At 38.1% G+C, this 24,106-nt stretch overlaps 1 protein-coding gene across 1 annotated transcript in view; it reads right to left on the bottom strand.

Annotated features, from left to right (window-relative positions):
- The window catches only part of fhit (fragile histidine triad diadenosine triphosphatase), a 411,185-nt gene that overhangs the window by 63,616 nt on the left and 323,463 nt on the right, over positions 1-24,106 (bottom strand). The window contains exon 6 of the mRNA XM_052100889.1: positions 15,901-15,969. Coding sequence (XP_051956849.1) covers positions 15,901-15,969 — 69 coding nt within the window. The remainder of the gene's footprint in view (positions 1-15,900; positions 15,970-24,106) is intronic.

Here is a 24,106-nt window from a genome sequence, read left to right on the forward strand (position 1 = left end):
CTCGGCCTTCGACCTCGCACCGTCGACACTAGCGGACACGAGAAGGGGCAACAGCATGGACTCAGAAATCGTCCGCATACTGTCCAAAGCCGTGGAAGACCTCGGCCTCGACTGGTCTTCTCCGGAAGAACCCGCCCGCAGCCGGCTGGACGAGTGGTTCCTGCAAGGGCGCTGGCAGGCCCCTCGACAGAGACCCTCCTCTTTCTTCCCCGAAGTTCACGACGAACTCACAAAGTCGTGGAAAGCCCCGCACTCTGCTCGCCTGAAGCCTTCTTTCTCTTCCTCGCTCTCCTCGGTGGACGGCGCGAGAGAAAGAGGCTACGAGGGAACCCCACCCCTCGAGGAGGCTATGGCCAACCATCTGTGCCCACCCTCCACCGCTGGATGGAAAGCCAAAGCTTCTCATCCCTCGAAGCCCTGCAGATCTACCTCAGCTCTCGCCGGTCACGCATATGCCGCCGCCGGCCAAGCTGCGTCAGCGCTTCATTCCATGGCTGTTCTGCAGGTCTATCAGGCCAAACTTCTCCGCACCATGGACGAATCTGGACCTGAACCTGAGGCTTTCAAGGACCTGCGCAGCACCACTGATGTAGCCCTGCGAGCCACAAAGGCCACCGCCCAATCCATCGCCCCAAGCGGCCTGTTCGGACCGGCGGTAAAAGAGTTCCCTGAACGCTTCACTGAAGCCCAGAAGAATTCGCAGGCTATGCATCACTTCCTGCCTAAGCGCTCCAGCTCGTCACAGAGCCGCCAGAGACCGCCTCAGCTGCAGCAGCGAGCCAGGGCGGCGCCTCCCGTCTCCCAGCCCAGACCTGAAAGGGACACTCGACGGCGCTCGTGTTCCGCTAACCGAAAGCAGCCCCCTGAGCGACGGGGACCTCGCCCCAAGATCGTGCTGAACCCGGAGCCTCGTAAGCCTTCCTAGCCATAGGAAGAAAGAGAGAGAGTGCGTCTCGCAAAAGCCCGACCACTCTCTCCAAAACGTGTAAAACATTACCCAGTCCCCTTACAAGCGGCTGGAAATGTCTGTACAGCAGTCAATGGGCCAGTCACAGAACTCGCTCACCTGCAATCAAACGCCGTTTTAACGGCAACACGCAGAAATCACAAAAAGAGTCATTTTCTGCCTGTCACTAAGGGGTCACGTGTCCACACTAAAGTGCGCATTCCCACATATCAATACTGTCCAAACAGTGCCGAATACTTCCCCAGCTCAAGCTGGACGCCCCATAAATGTAGATTGTGTGCCTATTGACATGTACGCACCACTACACACAAGCACTGTTCCCACAGTTATAAACACTTCCCCAGTAAAAGCGGGAAATACTATAAAGGTAACGCGCGTGCCTGCTGTCATGCATGCACCCCTACACACAAACACTGTATGCATGCCCAAAAACCCCCTGCCGCGAGCGGAGGCTTTATGAAAATGGCGGCGTGCCTACTACGGTATATGCACCCCCACCCATAAAGCTGCCCATACAGTTTCAAACAGTTCTCTGGCCCATGCCGGAGTATCACAGATGCGTGCGTGAGCCAAGACACTCCCGCTAAGAACGGGAAGCTTTATGAAAGTGGCGCGCGTGCCTATCACAATGTATGCACCCCCACCCGTAAACACTGTCTATACAGTTTCAAACATTTCTCCAGCTCATGCTGCGAGCATTACTGGAGATAGCGTGCGTGCCTGTAATCTCACACGCACCCCTGCACTCGGCACTCAACAAAGCTGCTCAGCGCGCTCCAGCGCCTCTGAGAGCTGTAAGCTCAGTGTTAGCACAAGGCAATTCGCCGGCAGGGTCCATACGTCACTGCGACACGCCCCCAGCCAGCATTCAGCCCATATCTGTGCGAGCAAAAGCCGGGAAAAAATCCCGACATGCCGAAATGGGTTTTGAACATAATAAGACACGGTTACTCGCTTCAATTCGCTCGCAGACCACCCCGCTTTTCAGCGGTGGTCGAGACGAAAGTGAGGAAAGATGTTTCACATGTTCTACGCACCGAGGTGCTCAAACTGATAGAGAAGAGCTATAGAAACTGTTTCTCCCTCTATGAGTGAGGCGGGTTTTACAGCCGCTACTTTCTCGTCCCGGAAAAGGACGGTGGCCTCCGCCCCATCCTAGATCTCAGACATCTGAACAAAGCTTTAATGATTCACTCGTTCAGAATGTTAACGACCAAACGTATCCTCGCGCAAGTTTGCCCCGGGGATTGGTTTCTATCAGTGGATTTGAAAGACACTTACTTTCACATTCCGATAGCGCCTCATCACAGGCCATTTCTGAGATTCGCTTTCAAGGGACAGTCATACCAGTACACAGTACTACCATTTGGCCTATCATTGGCCCCCCGTACATTCACGAAATGTATGGACGCAGCACTTTCCCCTGAGACAGCGGGGAGTGCGAATACTGAATTACCTCGTCGATTGGCTAATCCTAGCACAATCAGAGAGTCAGTTAACGACGCACAGATCTTGGATTATCAGTCATCTAGAATGTCTGGGTCTGAGAATCAATTTTGCAAAGAGCGCGCTATCCCCCAGCCAGAATATCTCTTTTCTGGGAATAGTGCTAGTCTCAGTTCAGATGACGGCGCGCCTCTCATCAGAGCGCGCGCTCGCTATTTGGCGCCTTGCAACATCATTCAGAGCGGGCGTGCACGCCCCCGTCAAACGATTTCAAAGGATGCTCTCTCTCATGGCCTCGGCATCAGCTGTACTCCAGCTAGGATTGTTGCACATGCGTCCTCTCCAACGCTGGCTCAAGAGCCGTGTCCCCACTCACGCGTGGCGCTTGGGCCACTTTTTAATCAGAGCGAATCACGGCTGTATAAAAGCCCTGACACCCTGGAAGGCCGTCGACTGGTATCAAACCGGCGTGAGTCTGGGCGTGAACACGCGGAGAAAAATGATCACGACAGATGCCTCCAAAATAGGATGGGGGGCCCTTTACGAGGGCAGGCCTGTCTCCGGTTTTTGGTCAAACCCGGAAAAGCACCTACATATAAACTGTCTGGAAATGAAAGCGGTCGCCTTGGCTCTCAGAGCCCTGCTTCCGTACCTGAAAAACGAACACGTCCTGGTCCGAATGGACAACATGACGGTAGTGTCGTATGTAAATCGCCAGGGTGGACTCAGGTCGAGCTCCCTGCACTCTATGGCCAGGGAGCTCATCTTATGGTCACAGCACAACCTGCGCTCGCTGAGAGCAGCGCATGTGCCAGGCATCCTGAACCAGGGAGCGGACATGCTGTCCAGAGACAAGGTTCTCCCAGGAGAATGGTCTCTCCACCCCCTGACGGTCCAGTGGTTATGGCAAACCTTGGGCGAAGCAGAGTTCGACCTCTTCGCCTCCAGGGAAAATGCGCACTGCCCTCTTTTCTTCTCAAAGAGCATGGACGCGCTCGCCCAAGTCTGGCAGAGCCGCCCCTTGTATGCTTTTCCCCCAATCGCGATGCTACCTCAGGTCATCAGTCGGATCAGGGAGGTGAAATGTGCAGTGCTCCTGGTAGCCCCACTCACAACCACACAAACATTATTTTCTCAAAAATACAAACCTGTACATACACGTTGCTCACATATTATTTTAGCCCAGTTTGTGCTGAATACTGTGTTATCAGACTTTAGCCATTAATATGTTTTTAAGCAACTGAAAAAAGAACAAATGTCAAGGCATGTCAAAACTTCTCCAGGGCTCAAAACACCCTCAGACCCCATAGGGTTAAGTCTAGACTAAATACTCATATATTTAACCAGGCATACACCTAATTTATCCATCAACTCACAATTAGGCTGCTTTTGTTAGGCCTGCTGGATGAACTTATGCCAACTCCAACCATAATACAAGGGATAATTCACATGCCACTGCCTAAACCTTGGATTTAGATATGACCTCACTGAAAGGATAGACCTTGCCGAAATGACCTGCCGGTTGAACTGCGATGCACCTCACTGATCTCTGCCTGGTCTAATGATGGACTACACTCTTAACACTTACTTAGTAACTAATTTTAAACCATGACTTGTACTGCACATAAATAACTAATACTGGCATTATATTCATGTTGTTTAGCCAGAGGGGAACTGGCCCCCACAGTGAGTCTGGTTTCTCCCAAGGTTATTTTTCTCCATTAACTAACATCTTATGGAGTTTTGTGTTCCTTGCCACAGTCGCTCTCGGCTTGCTTACTAGGGTTCTAAATACAATTATTATTCAATTATTTATTTTTAGACAATTTACAATCATATTTAATCAAACTACTCAGTGATGACTCTTTGAAACTTTGAAACTTTATACATATTACAGTTTAATTTGCTGTTAATGCAAAATTTTCTGTAAAGCTGCTTTGAAATTATGTGTGTTGTGAAAAGAGCTATACAGATAAAATTACTTGAGAAAGGACAGGAAATTATGAGAAAAGTAGCAGGGAATGCCAGCATGAGCACCACAACAAAAACAAAACATAGAAGGAAACAAAACAAACAAGTAAACGATGGTTGAATCTGTTCGATCCTTGAGATAATCTGTTGTACCTGTGAAGCATTACTATTGTAGTATAGTAAATGCACCTTCATCACTTTTACACAAATTATGTTTTATGCAGGGTATCTAATAAATAATTACTTATTTTGCATAAAGCAAACCACCAAAGGTGAGTCACTAGCTTAACATTAGCTGACTATAAACTCTGTTCTAGACCTTAATATCATTGAAAGGAGTTCTAATTAAATGTAAATCACAAGGAAAGTGAGCATATTGCTTCTGAATGTTCCAGTACCCTAACATCAGCCCCATTATTCATTATTCTGAGTTACTGACATGAATGAATGAATCTCCCATCAGACATTTTTGCATCGGTTTAATTGTCCTTTGACACAACTGATAGTTGTTGCAGTTAGCAGTCTGGGCGACGCAGGTTCTCATCTTGGGTTGCAACCAGGAAGTAATTATATTCATATAATCAGGGAAAAGTGCGATTCAGGTTTCATTTTCCCTCTAAGATTCCATTTTTACTCCACTGAGAGTTAGGATTTGAGTTAGGGTTTGGGGTAGAATTCATTAAATATGAATTTCTCTTCACTGTATTATATAATTTACAGCTAATAACAACTCGCTTTACAACTCGCTTTTGGTGCCACTCTGTGGCGTTTCACTGGGAAACTAGAGCTCACACGTAGGGTTTCCAACCATGTTTGATACGTTACATGGATGCCACACATGACAGAAGTGTTAACTTTATTTATTGCAGCTTCATTCTTTTGTCAAAAAGTGTTTATTAAAAGTGAAGACTGATAGAAAATTGGTTCTTCGAGGTTGTTGTGTTAAAGCGGTTTTAATGTTAAGTGTATTGGGGTCGGTTGTATTGGGGTTGTTGTTAAATTGCATCTTGCTTAGGATTTAAAGCACATATTTAGAGTTGGACTGTCTCGTATTTTGCAGGTAGAAAGTTGGCAACCCTAAACATGCCCTTAAGTTAAAAAAAAAAATCTTACATACTTTGGCAACTGGGGAAGTGCTTGGAAATTCAGTAAGCACAGACAGTCAACATACTGATTCTAAATTATTTAATTATACATGGACAATATAGTACATTTGTCTTAATGGCAATTGTTTAGCTGCTGCATGCAGCCTCAGAAGTACACAACCAGAGTGCCATCATCTTTGCTTCATGGGAACTCTCCATTAGAGTAATAAATGCAATGTGACTGATCACTTTATTGTCAGGTTTTGTGGATGAAATGGCAGGACTCAAATGCAGTTTAGCATAATGGGCTTTTATTGAACAAAAAATATAACAAAAACTACCCGAAGGGAAAAAAACAAAGTCCAGGGCGACAAACAAGACAACGGGCTAGGCTGGAACAGAACGAGACAGGAAGTGACTGACAGACACCTAACAGGGAACAAATCCACAGGAACATCCACAATGAACTGGCACAAGACAAAAAACACAAAGGGGATTATGGGGAAGGAAACAAGGAGATAATGAGGATAGCAAGTAAAAACAATCAACTAATAATCAGACAGATAACAAAGCAAAAGTGAGGGTGGGGTTATCACTGAAGACAGATATGAATGCACAAGGGAATGAGAAAACACAAACCCAAGTGCATTCACACATCATGAGACACAAGTGCCTGGATTCAGCAACCGAGTAAATAAATCAAACCAACCAAAGTGGCTGAATCCAAACACAAGACATAAAATAGATATAGAACAAGGGGAAAATCCCAAAACTAATAGCAGAACCTTTACATTTATAATAAAACTTGTTACAGACAAGTAAAAACACAACTCTATTTCAGATGTTAAATGGCCTGCAAAATCCAGATTTACAATATATTGAAAGTTTTATAATTCATATTGTTAGCAAAAATATTCTTTCATCAGCATACACTTCCTGTCAACTGAAAATATGCTTTTTGACTGCATAATGGTGTAGTAAGCAGCAGGGGCTAACTGCCAAAGCTAACCAGCCAAGGCAACTAGAATATCATTGTCACTTGGTCATTCAACTCCAAATTATGGAATTTTTTATTCTACTCAGACGACACAGTAACCACAATCAGCACTCACAGCCAGTCACTACAAAATCTGTTCAATGGATACATTTCCTTCCCTTCCCTGAGGAGAGTGTCCCCAACTGAGCATCAAAGTCAGAAATGCCACAGACACAACCGCAGGTGCTTCTTCGTAACCCCAAACCTTCAGGTCGGTAAAGCAATCTCTGTTTACACCCTGTTACACTCAGCTGTACAAGATCTATAAGGGGTAACAATAAGAAATGGACTGCCAGCTGCATTGTTTATCATTCACACATGTAGTAGTGCAGCTATGTTACTGACTCTTCATATTTATCTAAACTATTAGTGAAAACTTATACTCTTGTCTAGAGGAAGGGGGTAAAAAATTATGAATCTTGTCCCTCTGATAAAAATGTTAACTAGGTGAGTGTCAGAGAGATGGATTGCACGCTGTCAAGGCAAGCAGGAATATGAGAATACATTGATATTTCTCATTACGTTGCCCTCTCCCCATCTTTGTTTTTCCGCTGAAACTCAGCCATGGAGAAGAGGGCCTGGCGATAAATCACGCCCCAAATAACAACAGAGATGCCCCCGCCTATGCCAAATATGATCGCTCGCTCTATGTACCATCATACTTTGCGAGGAGCAGCCATCGATAACGATCTAATGAACAAAGCTATCAGACAGCATAAGGGTTGAGAGAGAGAACAAAAAAATGAAAGGGGAAACAAGAGAGAAAGTATGAGGTACTTTATTTTAAAGCCTCTCAGTTGTGCAGCATACAAAATTAAGCTCTTTTAGAAATCGAGAGAAGCCTGGGGACGATTTATTGATTGCGTAGGCAGATAACAAAATGAAAAGGAAAATCAGAGAGATAAAGGACAGTCACCAAGATAAATAAGTGAGACTAATTCAGAGGCATCCACTGAGGCTCTTTTGAGCTGGATTTAGACCTACAGTATGGACTAACATTACCTCTAACATAAAAGTTTGACTGTCTATTCCATTACTAAATGCATTTTATACAAACACACACGAATCAGCCACAACATTAAAAAAACACCTGCCTAATGTTGTGTAGGTCCCCCTCGTGCACCAATACAGCGCCAACTCGCATCTAAGAATAGCATTCTGAGATGCTATACTTCTCACCACAATTGTTCAGAGCAGTTATATGAGTTCCCATGGACTTCATCAGTTCGAACCAGTCTGGCCATTCTCTTTTGACCTCTCTCATCAACAAGGCATTTCAGTCTACAGAACTGCTACTCACTGGATGTAAACTCTAGAGACTGTTGAGTGTGAAAATCCCAGGAGATCAGCAGTTAAAGAAATACTCAAACCAGCCCATCTGGCGCCAACAATCATGCCACGCTCCAAATCACTGAAATACATTTTTTTACCCATTCTGATGGTTGACGTGAACATTAACTGAAGATCCTGACCCGTATCTGCATTATTTTATACACGCACTGCTGCCAACCGATTGGCTGATTAGATAATCGCATGGATGATTGTTGGTGCCAGATAGGCTGAGTATTTCTGTAACTGCTGATTTCCTGGGATTTTCATACAGAAAATTCTCTAGAATTTATTCAGAATGGTGCCAAAAACAAAAAATATCAGCACTACCTGTTTGTCTGAACAATGATCGAGTTTACATGCATGTTCTTACACAGATTATGCTTCATATGCCAATAATGTTTAAGGTCATAATCGGCTTAAGCAAATACAGATACCTTAAATTAGCGTTACATGAAAACACCTTTGCAGTATTTTAACCGGCATATACAATGTGCACAAATGTTGTGGCTATGTTTACATTTACATCTTGATGTCAAAAGCACGGAATAATGCTTGAAATCATTGTCTCATGTAAATGCAGGTTTCATACGTTGTTGGTATATTTGAATATTTGTTTACGAATGTGGTAACACTTCATTTTACAATGTCCTTGTAACACGTATTACATGTAATGACTGTAGTAATAACAGAAAACTATTCATAATTACAAGCAACTAACCCTAAACCAAACCATAACCATAAATCTATAGTAAGTATATGTTGTTAATTTGTATTACTCAATACTTACTTGTGTAATTTCACTGTACCTATGACACTATACAATAAATTGTAACAAAGATTAAAAAAAAATTTATCAGCATATTGCCGTGCATGTAAACCCCTAACCCTAAGTATTAAACTTCAGCATTTACCTTAACTCATCCTACATTGTTTATACTACAGACATGAATGATACTCCAAATTCTGCAGCTTGATTAAGAGAGCTGTGGTGTTACTTTTCTATGCAAGCAGACCTTCAATTTTCCCAGGCAGATGTAAAAAGAAAAAAAAAAAAAATGTATCATGGATATTTGGATACAGATTATGTTAACGGAGGTAACTGAGCCATACCTAGGGGCAACCACTTCATAGGAACTTTGGTTTGAGGCTTTTTGGGCCAGTAAGCAACCACAGTAACCATGCAAGAACACCACAGCAGTGCCCTATCAACCACCCAGAACACCCAAGCAACCACATAGCAACACACTAAAAAAGTTTACTGTTGCAGAGGCAAGTAAAACTCCCATTTAAAAAATAAATAAATTTAATAATCTAGTAAGTTTTGCAAATATGTTTGCTGTTGCTAATGGTACAGCAATGAAACACTTCACCATTACAGTTTATTAGTTAAGGTGACCTCTTTTCATTATAATTTAAATAATCAGATTTATTTTTTCACTCTAGAGACTGAAATGGTAAATGGTAATGGTAAATGGTCTTGCACTTAAATTTTTAACCTTAGAGGTGGCAAAGCTGCCATGCAAGGTGCTAGCCTGCCATTGGGAGCAACTTGGGGTTCAGTGTCTTGCCCATGGACATTTCGGCATGTGGAGTTGTGTGGGCCAGGTATCGAACCGCCAACCGTACGATTAGCGGCCGACCTGCTCTACCACCTGAGCCACAGCCACCGAAAGGCTTTACGAAAGGTAAAATCATGATGATTCAATTTAGATTTTGAGTAAGAAACCTGGGCAGAATCTAACAGGAGCGGCTATCTCAACCTATAAAAAATCTTTAACTTTGCTCAAACATAGACTGGCAGGAGTGCGATTATAATCCTCACTCGGTCTTTTTAATATCTCCTTCATTAAGTAGCCTTTCGGAGAGTGCTCTTTCTGAAATCTGTTATAAAATTTGTTCATTCATGCTGCTCTTTGATGAAATTGAATGGGGACGGATGCTGTTGAGCTCCAAAAATAAATACAAAATATCATAAATGTAGTCCATATGACTTTATATTACAAGTCTTCTGAAGCTATAACTATAGTTTTGTGCGCGGAACATGATGACATTTAAGTTGGTATTCACTTAAAATTTGTGTTCATGTATAGTCAAATATGGCATGCAAAAAACTCAAAGTTGTGAAGTCATTGAAAGCAAATGCAATTGGTTGTTGTATGCATTTGAAGAGATTGTGCAAGCCAAGTTTAAATATGCAAAAGTTCAAATGAGATTTAATAGCTACAGCTAGAGGCAACATTTTCAGTGAATCATGATTTTTATGTGGGTCTGTTTATGGGTTCAGCAGACTTGGAATAGAGCTTGGTCAATAAATGCTTCCTTTGCTTGGAAAGAGCTAAGTCTTCAACTTAGTTTGTTGTCCTCAGATGAAAGAAAATCATATCGTTTTGGAATGGCATGAAGGTGAGTTATTGATGACATAAAGGTGAACTATTCCTCTAATATCATAAGGGACAGTATTACAAAACACACAGTAGAATGAATAGCTTTATTAAGAACTGTAAAACCATTTGTGAAAGACTTCAAGGCTAAACTCTTTTGTCTTCTTTTAGATTCACAACTGTTGAACTGCATCGCTTTTGCGCTTCTGCTTGTGATTAAAAAAAAAGGTCAGAACATTTATTTCTTAAAACCGCTGACCTTTAGTGAGGGGATGGATTTGTTAAGATTAAGTGCTTCGTGAAACCAGGAACCTTTCTCTTGCTATTTTATTTATTTATTTATTTTCTCTATGAGCTTAGTGGCATCATTCAACACACCGTTTAGCAAATGGTTGTTTAATACATTTGGGATGAAAAATGAGAAATGGAAAACAAATAAAGTCCTGTTTCTTGGAATCGGTCCAATGCAAATGCCTATTCAATGCTTCTGTTGCAGTGACAGGTTTTGGTGAAACTTCAATCTTAAAATATTAAGTGGCTTGTGAAATGAATAAACTGCCTTCTACTGCCATTAGGTCGACTGACAAGTTGGAAAATTCAAAGAATAAAGGACTAAAAAGAGAGGAGAACAAGAAAGAAGAAGGGAAGAAAAGCTCAACAAAACACGTTTGATATGCAGTGACAGTCTTTTATTTGGCAAGGTGACACTGCAATGGAAAAGGAAATGCCATCAGGTACATCAGAGTTAGAATGAGCACAAAGGTTCTGTTGAAGACTAAATCTTTCAAACAGGAGCTGTCAGGCTCTTTATGACCACACAACGGGAGTCTTCCATAGCATGTCACATTGTCTCAACAAAATGACAAATAAAACTGCACGCTGGAGTCCCATTGTAAACCGTGCTGGATAAACAGCCTGACAGCCTGAGGCGTGATGCCAATTGTGTCATGGGCTTGTTTGAATATGCACAAATGACAATAACATTTGAGAGCTTCTTGGCTGTTATTTTCGACAAATAACAACCTAAATTTTGGACTAGTGATGTCAAAAGTACTGGTACTACGGTACCAAGTCGATACTAAAATAAAAATATGTAACAATACCAGTGATTCTACAGTACCAGTAGTAAAGACTCAATTCCTGTGATCACACACTCATTTGAGCGCATGTTTTGACACTCCTTTTAAACAGAAATGGACAATTAATCAAATTAAATTGTGAAATGTCCTTGTGTGCTAATTAAACCGCAAATGGATGGGATTTAATTAAATAAATATACAGTCTGTATCTGCTTTGCGTTACAAAGTGAATGTGTGAAGCTGCTCATATGCTGAAAACACAGACAGGTCAAAACACCACATTGAGAATCTGTGCTTACTGCAGTAGATGACAGAAGAGAATCAATGTGAAGACTATACATTTATATAATTAATTTGCAGCATTTTGTGCTTCAGAAATCTCATTGGGTCATAAAAGCAACATCTTTTCTGGAAAACACAGAACTGGAAAAGCATTCACATCAAAATAAAAATTTGATACAAAATAAAAGCTGGACTCGCGAAATTCAAGACATTGCGATGGAAATATATTACTAATGCTTACTAAAATGTATTTTATAATAATTATAATAATTATTTGTCCATCATATATCTAGCAAGAGTGCTATTGTACTGAATAGAAGTTTTCATCAATGTTTTCATTTTTAAAGTGATGCTCTGTTGGGCAGCACTTTAACCAAATAAAACCAGTGTTGTGTTTTTGATAATGTTTTGAGGATATTTACTTAAATTACTTCATTTAATTTAGTTTTTATAATTTTGCTGAAAAGTAGCTGCTCTATTTGCATTTTACTGAAGTTTGGATTTATTTGAATAGACACAATTTTTATGATACATTTTTATGAAACTTTAAAATGTGGAATTCTGAATAAAAAGAATTTAGGACAAATGTAATATAATTTAGAAATAAAATAAAACATAAGGTCATAAGGTTGATTGGGTGGGTAAAGCAGCATACTTTTCCCAATTATTGTATGGAAATAAAGCAGCATAAAAAAATCTGCCTAACATCTTCTATTCTGTTCTGCAGATGAAAGAAAGTCATATGGGTTTTGAACAACATGAGGTTGAGTAAATGATGTCAGAATTGTCATTTTTGGGTGAACTAACTACATTTCTTTAGTAGACAGTTTTATCAAAAGTGAGATAAAAGTCACTACATCATAAGCCATTCATCCTAATGAGATCATACCATATGAGTAAGGATGAGGATTATTGCTCTTTATCACCATATTACACAATGATGCCATTTTGGGAAACATCATCTTTTTTTTTTCTTTTTTTTTTTTTGCAGTTTATTGTATGGAAAAAATACTGTCAAGATAGTGGAGGCAATAGAGTGTCCTAAATGTATAAATGTCCAAACATGGCTTTGGAGATATTGCCATTTATTGCATTCCTATTGTCAGTTTGCACAGTGGTAATCTTGTCTAGTTGACTAAACAATGCTTTGCTCAGGTATGAAATTGAGAGACTAGCATGTTTGAACAGTGCCATTCATCTCTTCAAAACATCTCTGGCATGACATTTTTAATGTGTTAATTCTTTTTAAATAAAAAAATAAATAAAAATAATATATATATATATATATATATATATATATATATATATATATATATATATATATATATATATATATATATATATACTGTAGTTTTATTAGTTTCTTTTTTTTCACTTGCACAACACCATTGTTGCATTGAGTGCATTTAAAACTGTGCACTCACAAATTCCTTCCATTGTGAGGCTGCCTACACACTTAAAATAATATCTTTACTTCTGCTGTAACTTTGTATTAAAAGATTACTTTAAACCTCAAATTTAGCCATCATCTTATTGTCACATTCCGGAATAAATAACATAGTGGCAATGAGTCATTATACTGCACATGCTAATAACTGTAATATAACAGCAATTTAGCAGAAAACATCTTTCTTACCTATCAGGAACAATCATTATTCACATTAACAAAAGAGTCAGACTAATGATTAAACACATAATCTATTAGAAGATTTTTTTTTATACCATATTGGTTTAAAGTATTACAAAGTAACAGTCTAAAAATTGAAAGTTAAATGTGTGATTTGTGTGTGTGTGTGTGTGTTTGGGTGATATACAATAACTTTTTTTAGGTTACAAACTGGTAATTACAAGGGTATTATGCTATAAATGTGGTTTATGAGGACATTTCTAGTGAAAACAGACTAAACAATGTTTTTTTGAAAATGTAAATTTGCAGAAAGTTTTTTATGAGGGTTAGGTTTAGGGGATAGAAGCTATAGTTTGTACACTATAAAAATCATTATGTATATGGAAATTCCTCATAAGGATAGCCGCACCTACGTGTGTGTGTGTGTGTGTGTGTGTGTGTTCACATTCAATTTTCAACAGTGACTGTTATTAAATTCTGATAGCTAATAACCATAAATGAAATGCAGTATAAAAAACACTACCGTTATACACAGTATACTACCATTATTTATTTTTGGCCAAAGAACAAAATAGATTATTTGCATAACAGGTATGCAAATATAGGGAAGTTTATTTATTTTTTTATTGCCATGAAAATAATGTTACAAAGTAAAAAATCTTAATGATCCCCAAATAATGTAAATATTTTTTAATGTTATAGTTCTTGCTCTGGACAGGCAGAGTTTAAACTGGGCCGAAAAATTGATCCTGCTCAATTCAAGAAATAAATAAATAAATATAAGCAGTCTATAGTCTATAATTTGTCAATACACTCCATTTCCTGTATGCCATGCCTGTCTGGCCCAGTACACACATGCTGTCTGCATTTAGAGAGTTTACTAGCTCAAAATAACAATGGTAGACCCCGCAGAGGCAACAAATTCCTCTAGCACTGCACTGTTCTTCCACACACAGCAGATGTGCACTCCACCTCGCTCTGCTCTCCATTCCGTCAAATCACAAAATAAGATATACAGTACAACCAAATGTGCCCCTGTTGTGAAAACTGGACCAGCACACTGCATACCACAAAGGTGTTAGTGACATTTGTGTATTTATCTGCAGGTATGTGTATCTACATTTGTATTTATTATTTTATTGTTTTTTTTATTTAGAAAATATACGTGTTTTATGTATATGGCCCCTAATATATATCAATAGTAGGGTTCCCCCAACTCCAAAATATAACCCTTGCTGACAGGTGTTATGGGATTCACCCATAAATAGGCAGAGAAGGAACCTGTGAAAGTGTCATGACTGTACTACTTGATTAGCTGAAGTATTTACTTATCATTTCACATATCAGTGTAAAACTAAATAACCACAGAAAACCTTGGGGTTGAAATGTAACAATTCAAGAGAACTGGATGTAGTTCCAGTTTCATTTACCATAGTAGTACCGGATGGCCGGGAAATGTGAAAGATTACTTCAGTAATTTTCAGTAGCAGTGGGATGCTACTGAAAACCTTTTGCCTCTTAAATAAGCTTTATGACTAAGTGAAAGCATCTAGTTTAGCTTATAAAACATTTAACAGTATAAGGTAAGATCGAACAGCCCTCACTGATTATTTATAGGAAGACAAAAAAAGCTTGGAGGAGAAACGTATCTTTCATTTGCAGTGCAGGACGCAGAAAATATATACGGCAAAACTTCACAATAACCCCCATGACCACATGCTAATTAAAAACAAGCTAATTTATCATACAGTAGTCGACTACTGGTGATAAGGCCCAATTTCACTCCAAGCACTTTTGGGAATTAAAAAAAGCAAGGCTTATTTTAATAAATGGGGTGAGTGGAATATTCATATAAAGTGGCATAAGTAAGTACATATTTCAATTACATTTAAAATGCCATTGTAAAAGATACAGGAAATAAAACACATGGGAGGATTAAACATTGATTACATGATATAACTGAGAGTAATTTACTTTAATACATTCGGATGAATAATTATGCCAGATCACTAGGGCCATGGGCTCAGCAGGTATACTGTACGTTTATAAATAATACTAATTCAAGTTTTAGTATGCATTATAGAAATAGTTGACCCAAAAATGAAAATGATGTCATTATTATCTCAAACTATATTCAAGTTATTCAAAACCTGTATGACTTCCTTTCTTCCATGGAACACAAAAGGAGATCGTGTGTTTGCATTTATTCAAATATAGCATACAAAGATGAGTTTTTGATGAGGTTTGACATAATGGATGCCAAATGCCATTGATTCTCACATCTCATATCAGTATGTTACGTGCCAGTTTGAATATGCAGAGGTGCAATGATATTACCAGTGGCTGTTCCTCACACAAAGCTATCATATGATTTCAGAAGACTCGGAATATAGAGCATGAGTTGCATGAACTCCTTTTTTGGTGCTTTTGTGTCGTTTTTGGATCTCAAAAATGTCCATTACTATTCACTTTCATTTTATGGAAAAAAGCACTGTGAACATTCTACAAAACATCTCCTTTAGTGTTCCACAGAAAATCATGCCGCTTTGGAATGACATGAGGGTGGGTAAATAATGACAAGATTTTCTATATTTGGTAAACTGTTCCTTTAATGCCATCTGCAAAGACAATTTCACGTGCATGATGCCTGCATGTATTTACAGTACATGAAAGGTGTGAACACATGAACCTCACCTCATCATAGATGCTGTCATTCTTCTCAAAGTCTCCAGACTTCCTCGGCAGCACATGGACATGAACATGCTGTAATTACAAGAAAATAAACAGAGGAATATTTAATAGTAAACCCGTTCATTCAGTAAAGCTGAGGTCACAACCTGAGACAGGTAAGCTCTACCTATCACTTCATTACAATGCAATCTTCTTTCAGCTTGTGGTCTTTTCCTTGATAACATTCCTAAATCATGCAAGTGTTACTGTAAATTCCACCAAGCGTGCATCTTTAAACTTCTAAGAGTGCTTCTTTTCATACTTTTAAAACTGAAAATGACTTTGTCAGATGTCCTCTGCAAATTCCCTCCTGAAATATGCTGTCACAAACGTGGCCATCTGCACGGTTAGTTTGTGAAGTTGTACTCTCCTTGGGTGCACATTAGCAACATATTTTGAGTCCCAGCACAACTGGCTCTGTTTTAATGAACAAAACATCAGGAACTGTGTATAGATTGCCTATCCAACATATTGTACAGTGGCCCAAAAAAAAAAAAAAAATTATAATTTTACCTCACTTAAAAACGAGGTATATAACAAAATACCAAAACAATGGCATTTTTAAAGAAATTATAGAGATTTTTTTTTTTTTTTTTTGAATATGTTATCTTTTGATATTGTTTGTCCTGTTTACATTTTTCAATTCTACATGTAAAAAATGTATATATAATTATTTCATAGGAATGTCTAGATTCATGTTATTAGAAGGTGGGATATAGAGATGCAAAAAGAGATGTAAAACTGTCACATATCTTTGAAGTTCCTTTTAAAATATATTTAAAAGTATAAAAATATCAAAGTCACACATCAAGACAGTAAAACAGAGGACTGTCACCATCCTCTCCCAATAGTTTTTCAATGTGTGATCATTCGCTATTAATGTATCAGAGCTTTCTGCATGAAGTGACATGACAGTTTAAAGTGGACTGCAAGCATACAGATCTGGAAATATAAAAGAGGAGGTACAGAGAAGCGGCAGTGATGTGACATTATGATTTTGTGTCTCCTTGAAATGCCACATAAAGTTTAAACAACCTTGATTTTGTCTTTACATTAAAGGGATAGTTCACCCAAAAATGAAAATTATCTCATTATTAACTCACCTTCATTCCATTTCAGATGTTGTATGTTGTATGACTTTCTTCTGCTGAACACAAACAAGGATTTTTTGAAGAATATCTCCGTTCAATTGGTGTTGAAGCAGCAAAATAGTTATCCATAAGACTCCAGATGTTAAATTCATATTATTAAAAGCAATATGATATATGTGGATAAGAAACAGATCAATATTTAAGTCCTTTTTCACATCTGAAAGTAAAAGTGAAAGTGGAGATTGATAGTATGTAAAATTACTTAAATATTCATCTGTTTCTTACCCCCACCTCTCCTATCACTTTTCAAGATATGGATTTAACCATTTGAGTCTTATGGGTTCCTTTTTTGCTGCTTTTATCTGCTTTTTGGACCTTCAGTTTTCTGCCCACCATTCACTTGCATTGTAAGGACCAAGACAGCTGAGTTATTCTTCTAAAATCTTTGTTTGTGTTCTGCAGAAGAAAGAAAGTCATAAACATCTGGAATGGCATGAGGGTGAGTACAATATGAGAACATTTTCATTTTGGGGTCAACTATCTCTTTAAGGGCATATCTTTGATAAACAATATCATCTATTGTCCAAATCATCTACCATTAGAGGGATTTCACACTGTGCTGAACTCTACCAGGGTATAATAAGCTAATTACCATGCTTTTTAATTAATTTTTCATTAGTCTGTTGTGATAAACAGCACAGGCTTGGTGAATGAGTATTTATAAATGTTACAAACAAGATAACATGTTTGGAGGCATCTGCTTTGTTGCAATGTGTTTTCTATTTAATGAGTCCATTTGCATAATGTCTGCATTATTAAATTTGCCTACCTTGAGGAAAGTATGAACACGAACACACACACACACACACACACCATATCATCAAGAAAACTTTTTAGTGGGTGCTTAGCAAGGAGAAGGAGAGCTCAGTAGACCAGAGCGAGTGGCAAAGGGCCACCAACTGAATAGTGCAGAAAATTGTAAAGGATAAAAAAAATTATTTTAAGAGCAATCTGACAAGGTGAAATACATCCGAGGATTTGGGGTCAAAATCTGACATTCACTGCACCTCATATTACATCAACTAAAATGTGGATTACCTTGTATAATGGTTTTATTACTTGTGTTTCATCTGAAGTATTTAAGCATTAATATTTAAGTAACAGACTTGTGCTGAAAACTGCATATTGCTAGTTTTCAGCACACTGAATGCCATAACATTCAATATTATTATGATATTGAAAATAACATATTCTCTATTATTATAATAATACAGCATAGCCTAAGTATTATTATGTTGACTAAAAGCTGAACAGCAGATAAACTGGTATACTTAAAGCTAAAGAATGTGTTAAAAAGACTTTCACCTACCCCATCTTAATTTGCAGAGACAACTATTGGTAAGCCATTCATAGGTTTAACTGTAGGTGACCTGTCTCTGTGGTGCTTTGAAAATTTCTCTGTTTGTTTTGAGCGACCCGCTTAGACAATGCCACAACAATGTTACTCAACCAATGGCGTGAGTTGAGGGCAGGACTAACTCGTTGTCTGACCAATGGCAGATGGGGAGCGTATTTAGAAACTGTTTTGAAAACAAAATGTATATTTGCAATTCCGTTTGGTGGTGCTAGTGATGCAGAAATTACATACTTCAGCTTTAATTGAATAGTTTACCCAAAACTAAATATTCTGCCATTATTTCCTCTATAGCATGCCATTACAAACTTGTATGCTGTTATTTTTCCATGGAATTTGCATGCTGCTCTTTTCCATACAACAAATGTTCATAGTTACCATGGCTGTCAAGCTCCAAAAAGGGGAAAAAAGCACCATAAAAGTGTAAAAAAAAAAAAAAAAAGTAGTCCAAATGACTTGTGCACTCAATCCGTCTAATGAACCATACAAAATTTGTCTGAGGAACAGACAGAAATTTATAATTATTAATAATTCAATAATTAGATAATTACTTATCTCAGTAGCTATGTTTCCATCTAAACCACCAATTGTTCTTCAAACCTTCATGCAGTTCTTTGTTACAACACATGGGACAATCAATGGTGTTTGTTGCTAATGACATCAAAACATGTGCGATACATCTAAAAAAGTCATATTTGAATTTGCGCAAGTGCAAATGAGATTTCTGAACTGAAAATTTCCATTGAATAATGACTCAAATTATTCACAATTTCTCTGCTTGTGTTTGAAGGAAAAATAACAGCAGTTTGGAATGACACGAGGGTGCGTAAACGCTAACAATTTTCATTTGTGATGAACTATTCCTTTAAATGTGCTTTTTATTAACTCTAATACAGTTTTATGAACTCTAATACAGTACACTCACGGATCATCAAGATGGTCATTTCGATTTTTGCCAACCTTATAAACTTGGAATACCTTTCTTCAAGTCTGATTTACAGAAGGAATGAATAAAAAAATAAAAACTATCTGCAGCTGCAACCAAATTTTACTGAAGAAAAAAAAAGGGGTTTGGAAAGTGTCCTCTCTTCTAATTAAAAACAGATGTCATTTAATTAGCTTCTGACTATGAACAAATGTGTAAAATGGCCGCTCTGCTATTTATATTGTTTAGGTTAAATCCAGTCAGACAAGTAGACAAATGCATTTTGTCACCAACAGCTGGCCGCAATTAAGACATGGGGGGTCAAAAGCAATGGAGGCTCACAGTCCAGAATACAATACTTATTACAAGAAGAGACATCTTTCCCTGAGTAATCCAACCCTGGTCGTGGAGTTTCCCCAACACTGCACATTTGGATGTCTGTCTTATCTAACACACATGATTAAAATAATTTGCTCATCAGTAGAGCAAGGCATTACAAGTATTTAAATTAAATAGTTAATAGTGTAATTAAAATATATTGTTTTGCCTAAAATTTGTGGTGTATGTTTGTGCTGTAGTCCAACAATGTGTTCACTGACTGTATGATGCATATAGCACACAAAAATGGAAAGCACTAAATATTCAATCTGATTAGCCGGCTTTACGCAATTTACGGCATTTTTAAAGCATTTTTTTATCACTGCCAGGACTTACTTACTTACAAGGTACTGATTTGATACACTGAGAACTGGATTTGCTGAAGTTTGTCAAGTTAGTGGTACTGGGTAAAATCTTTGAAAGATGCTCAGTGCATGCTCGGTGCGCAAAAGTGCGCTTTATTCGCCTAAAGGAGATGTGCGTCAGATATGAGAGGCATTTTTAATGCTTATAAAGCTCTGAACGTGAGATTAAAACAATTAAGTTTGCTCCAGCTGTGGCCACTCGCTAAAGTGGCTAGTAAGGATGAAGGAGTAACCAGCCACTGCCAATTTTTACCCACATAATCCGAGACTTATAAAAGCGTCAACATATTACCTTTCTTACATGCTAATGACACAATCAAGTGTGTGTTAGTGGAGTTTCTTTTGTGTTTCATGAGAAGTGTTATTCCAGTGAGTAGCTGTTAATGAAGATGAAGTCTATGAACAGTGCCTCAAATCAGTTACTTATGATTGCATTATGTTGTATATATAGTCTGCTACCTATATAGACAGTAGACAGCAAATCAGCTCTCTGCACAGCCATGATCGATGTAAATGCAATAATTACAGTAAAGAGCTAGCTTCAATCATACTGTGGGATGAATTTAGTGGTTATGGTAAACATGACAAAACAAGATGTTATACAAGATGTCAAAATAAATGGCAGAGAGAATATGTGCCATCTTTCAGTACATAATCATCCCGGCATGTACAGTACATGATCAAAAATACTCTTGGTACAGTTTGTTGGTCTGGGACATCATAATGGATCAATTCTAACATTAGAAAAGCAAATACAGCTTGAGAACCTGAAATGCTAAGAAATCGATGTACACCCACACAAATGATGATGGAACATATATAAAGCTATGGTAAATGGCAAGGCGTTGTTCAGAGCATTCCATACATACAGTAGATACACTACTCAGTTATGTTAGTAATGATGAATATGCTGAGGAGTTTTTAACTTGGAACCATCACCCACTGCAGGCAAGATAAATCACCCTCTAATGCAAGACAAATGACTAAATTCTTAAGTCACTCTGCAGTTTTGCTAGATAGAGAATAAGAAAACCCAATTTCACCATATGAATACTTAGATCTATCTTCTGTATTCATATAACTCCAGGCAGAGAGGTTAGTAAAAATGTATTCGTTTCTATAGAGTGCTGCTCCTTTATTCAATCATAGATCCATTTTTTCGTCCTTCTTGTACTCCCAGCACAAGCACCTGATTGCAATAATGTGAGTGATAAATGGATCCAGTGCTTTAGCCTAGCAGGTGTGCTATATTCAAGCTATAATTTGTTTTCATAAAGGGACTAGGCATGGTTCTAATATAGAATAAATCCATGTTCAGATTGAGTTTATGAATTATGGAATTTACATTAATGGTTAAAGCACATTGAGAATACTCTGCATATCATGTGTTTCTGTGCCTTTCTGTGAGGTCTACATCTTGATAAATGGTTAGCTATATTTTATGATTTTACAGAGGTAGATTATTTTATAGACCAGCCTGTGGGATGTACCTGCTTTGTGGGTATTGGGTTATCCATGTGGACATAAAATTTACAATCTGAAATCCATTTCTCTATTTCTCACCACTTCTGTATTGACAATCCACACATCTTATTGCGAGCAAATACAAATTTAGATAATAACAGGCTCCGCAGGGACATACATTTTTTTTTTGCCATTTTACACCAGCTCTGTTTGGGGGCATTTTTCAAAGCACATCAAATCAACCTCTAAACTGTCCTGACTGCGAGACTTTGTGGCAATCAAAAATTCATGGTGCTAATTTTATACATGATTACTGCCAGTTTAGTCCGAAACAGAATACAGTTTGCATGAAGAACTTGATCATTTGTAAGTTGTTTTGTGGGTTTACATTAAAAAAAAAAAGTAATCAATTTCACGCAGAAAAACCTAGTAAATTTAACTGACCATATATTCAAGGTGGCTTTAATTAGAATTTTTCAACTTAAGTTTGCTTTGCAATACCCTGTTTCAAGTAAATTTTACACACACTTTGTTCATTATACTCAAGCAATGCAGTACTGATTTAAGCCATGCTTTTAAAAGTATATTTGCATTTCATTGCTTTAACATACTGCATAGTCATGTACCACATGACACAGAAGCCTTCCACAGGGCAGCTTAATTCATGCTATTTAGTTTATTAGACAACAAAAACTTGCTTTAATGCAGATAGAAACAAGATGTAGTGCTGCACATGCAGACCAGAACACTTTCAACAGATATTAGGTTTTTTTTATGATCATGAACGGGTCATTTTGAGTAGAAAATGAACTTCAGACTTCACAAAACAAGACGTTATCAAATGTAACAACAAAATCAACAAATAAAAACGGTGTAAATTAACTTGGTAATCAACAGTGAAACCATGCATGTTGCATGCTGGGAACACCAGCTTTGAAAAGTTAAGTAAAATGTACTTATTTTTATTTACCTGTTAAATTGACTCAAATTAGCAAATAAATATGAAAAGATAGTATGTTTTAAGATTGATAAATGATGACATACTGTAAAGATAACAAACATAAATTATTTTTACTTATAGGCAATATCATACATCTTTACTTGAATTGAGAACAAATATGTGATTTACTTAATTTTTTCAAGTTCAAGCTTAAACAAACTTATTCAACATAGAAAAGTGCTTAATCTTTTCTGCTATATTTACTTCATCACAAAATATTTATTTTCAGTGTAGCGACCCGTTGTTTTCTCTACCATGTGCACGTTTATGATGATGCAAGTTAATGATGGAAAAGCCAGAAAAAATCACTCTAGCAAACTGCGAAAAACTTGCCCTGTATCAAAACCAACTTAGACCTCGGTAAGTCAAAGTGGAAGTCAGCCACTGTATTAAGTCCTCACGTGTCTGGTTCAAATAAACCATCTTCACCCCAGACAGTCTGTGGGAACTCCACCCCCCCCACCCCACCCCACCCCTAAAAATGAGATGGGGACCCCATCCACAGGTAGTGACATCATGCCAGAGCATTTGTATGTGGGCTGAAATACAATAGAATTGCAATGTGAAAAAGACACTGCAGTCATATAGCAATAGACTAGATTCCTTACTTTATATTAGTGAAAATGCCGGAAAGCATTTAGAAATACTTTGTCAATGTTTTTGTCATTCGTAAATGACAGATTTTTTAGGTAATGCAACCTATGGTATTTTTCATGTTGAGCAGGAATGTGCAATCAGATCGCATTGGAATTCAAGGTTTAAATACAATCCAGCCACTGTAATATGCATGTTAATACCAGGTGTAAAGGGGGCCATTTGCTCATAATTTCATGAGGGGCCCCCAGATAAGGCTGCATAAGGTGTCTTGTATGCCAGTGGTCCCAGATGGACTATGACAGACAAACGTAAGAACACGAGAGCTTGGATTGCCGGACAAATGAACAAGTCGAAATTCCATTCTTTAATGGCATTGTGGGCAGAAGTGGTGATTTAGAACAGGTCTTTGGCAGCGGTCTGGAACTCGAGCATTGCCATTAATCGAATGACAGCGATGCTGTTTTTCTCGGCCGGGGAGGATTGATGTTCCCAGCGTGCTGTGTGGGGCTAATGAGCATGAGGGAGATGAGACGTAGGGGAAAAAAGCAACATTAACAACACCAACAAATAGACACGAGGACCAACAGCTTTCAAACCCATCCATTAAGCACTAGTGAATATTTATGGAGCTGCCCAACCCTCTCTTCGAGATTTTCCTCTTTTATTTCTTTTTATGCTCTTTTTTTATGCATTGCTTGTTTCAAAGCAATGCCTGAAATTCAGAAGGGTTTATTGCAAGGTTCTTTATGAACGTCTTTATAAACATTTAAAACATGTAGAAAGAGCAATGAAATAATCAAATACAGGCCATATTCATATCTTAATAGAGTATGTGGGTGAATTGCCCAGAACCTGTTAAGAACATATTCAGGTCATGTTTTAGCTCAAAATCAAAATAAAAAAAATTTGATTTGTTATTATTATTATTTATTTATT

The sequence above is a fragment of the Xyrauchen texanus genome, chromosome 32 (assembly GCF_025860055.1).
Source record: "Xyrauchen texanus isolate HMW12.3.18 chromosome 32, RBS_HiC_50CHRs, whole genome shotgun sequence".
NCBI classification, from domain to species: Eukaryota; Metazoa; Chordata; class Actinopteri; order Cypriniformes; family Catostomidae; genus Xyrauchen; species Xyrauchen texanus.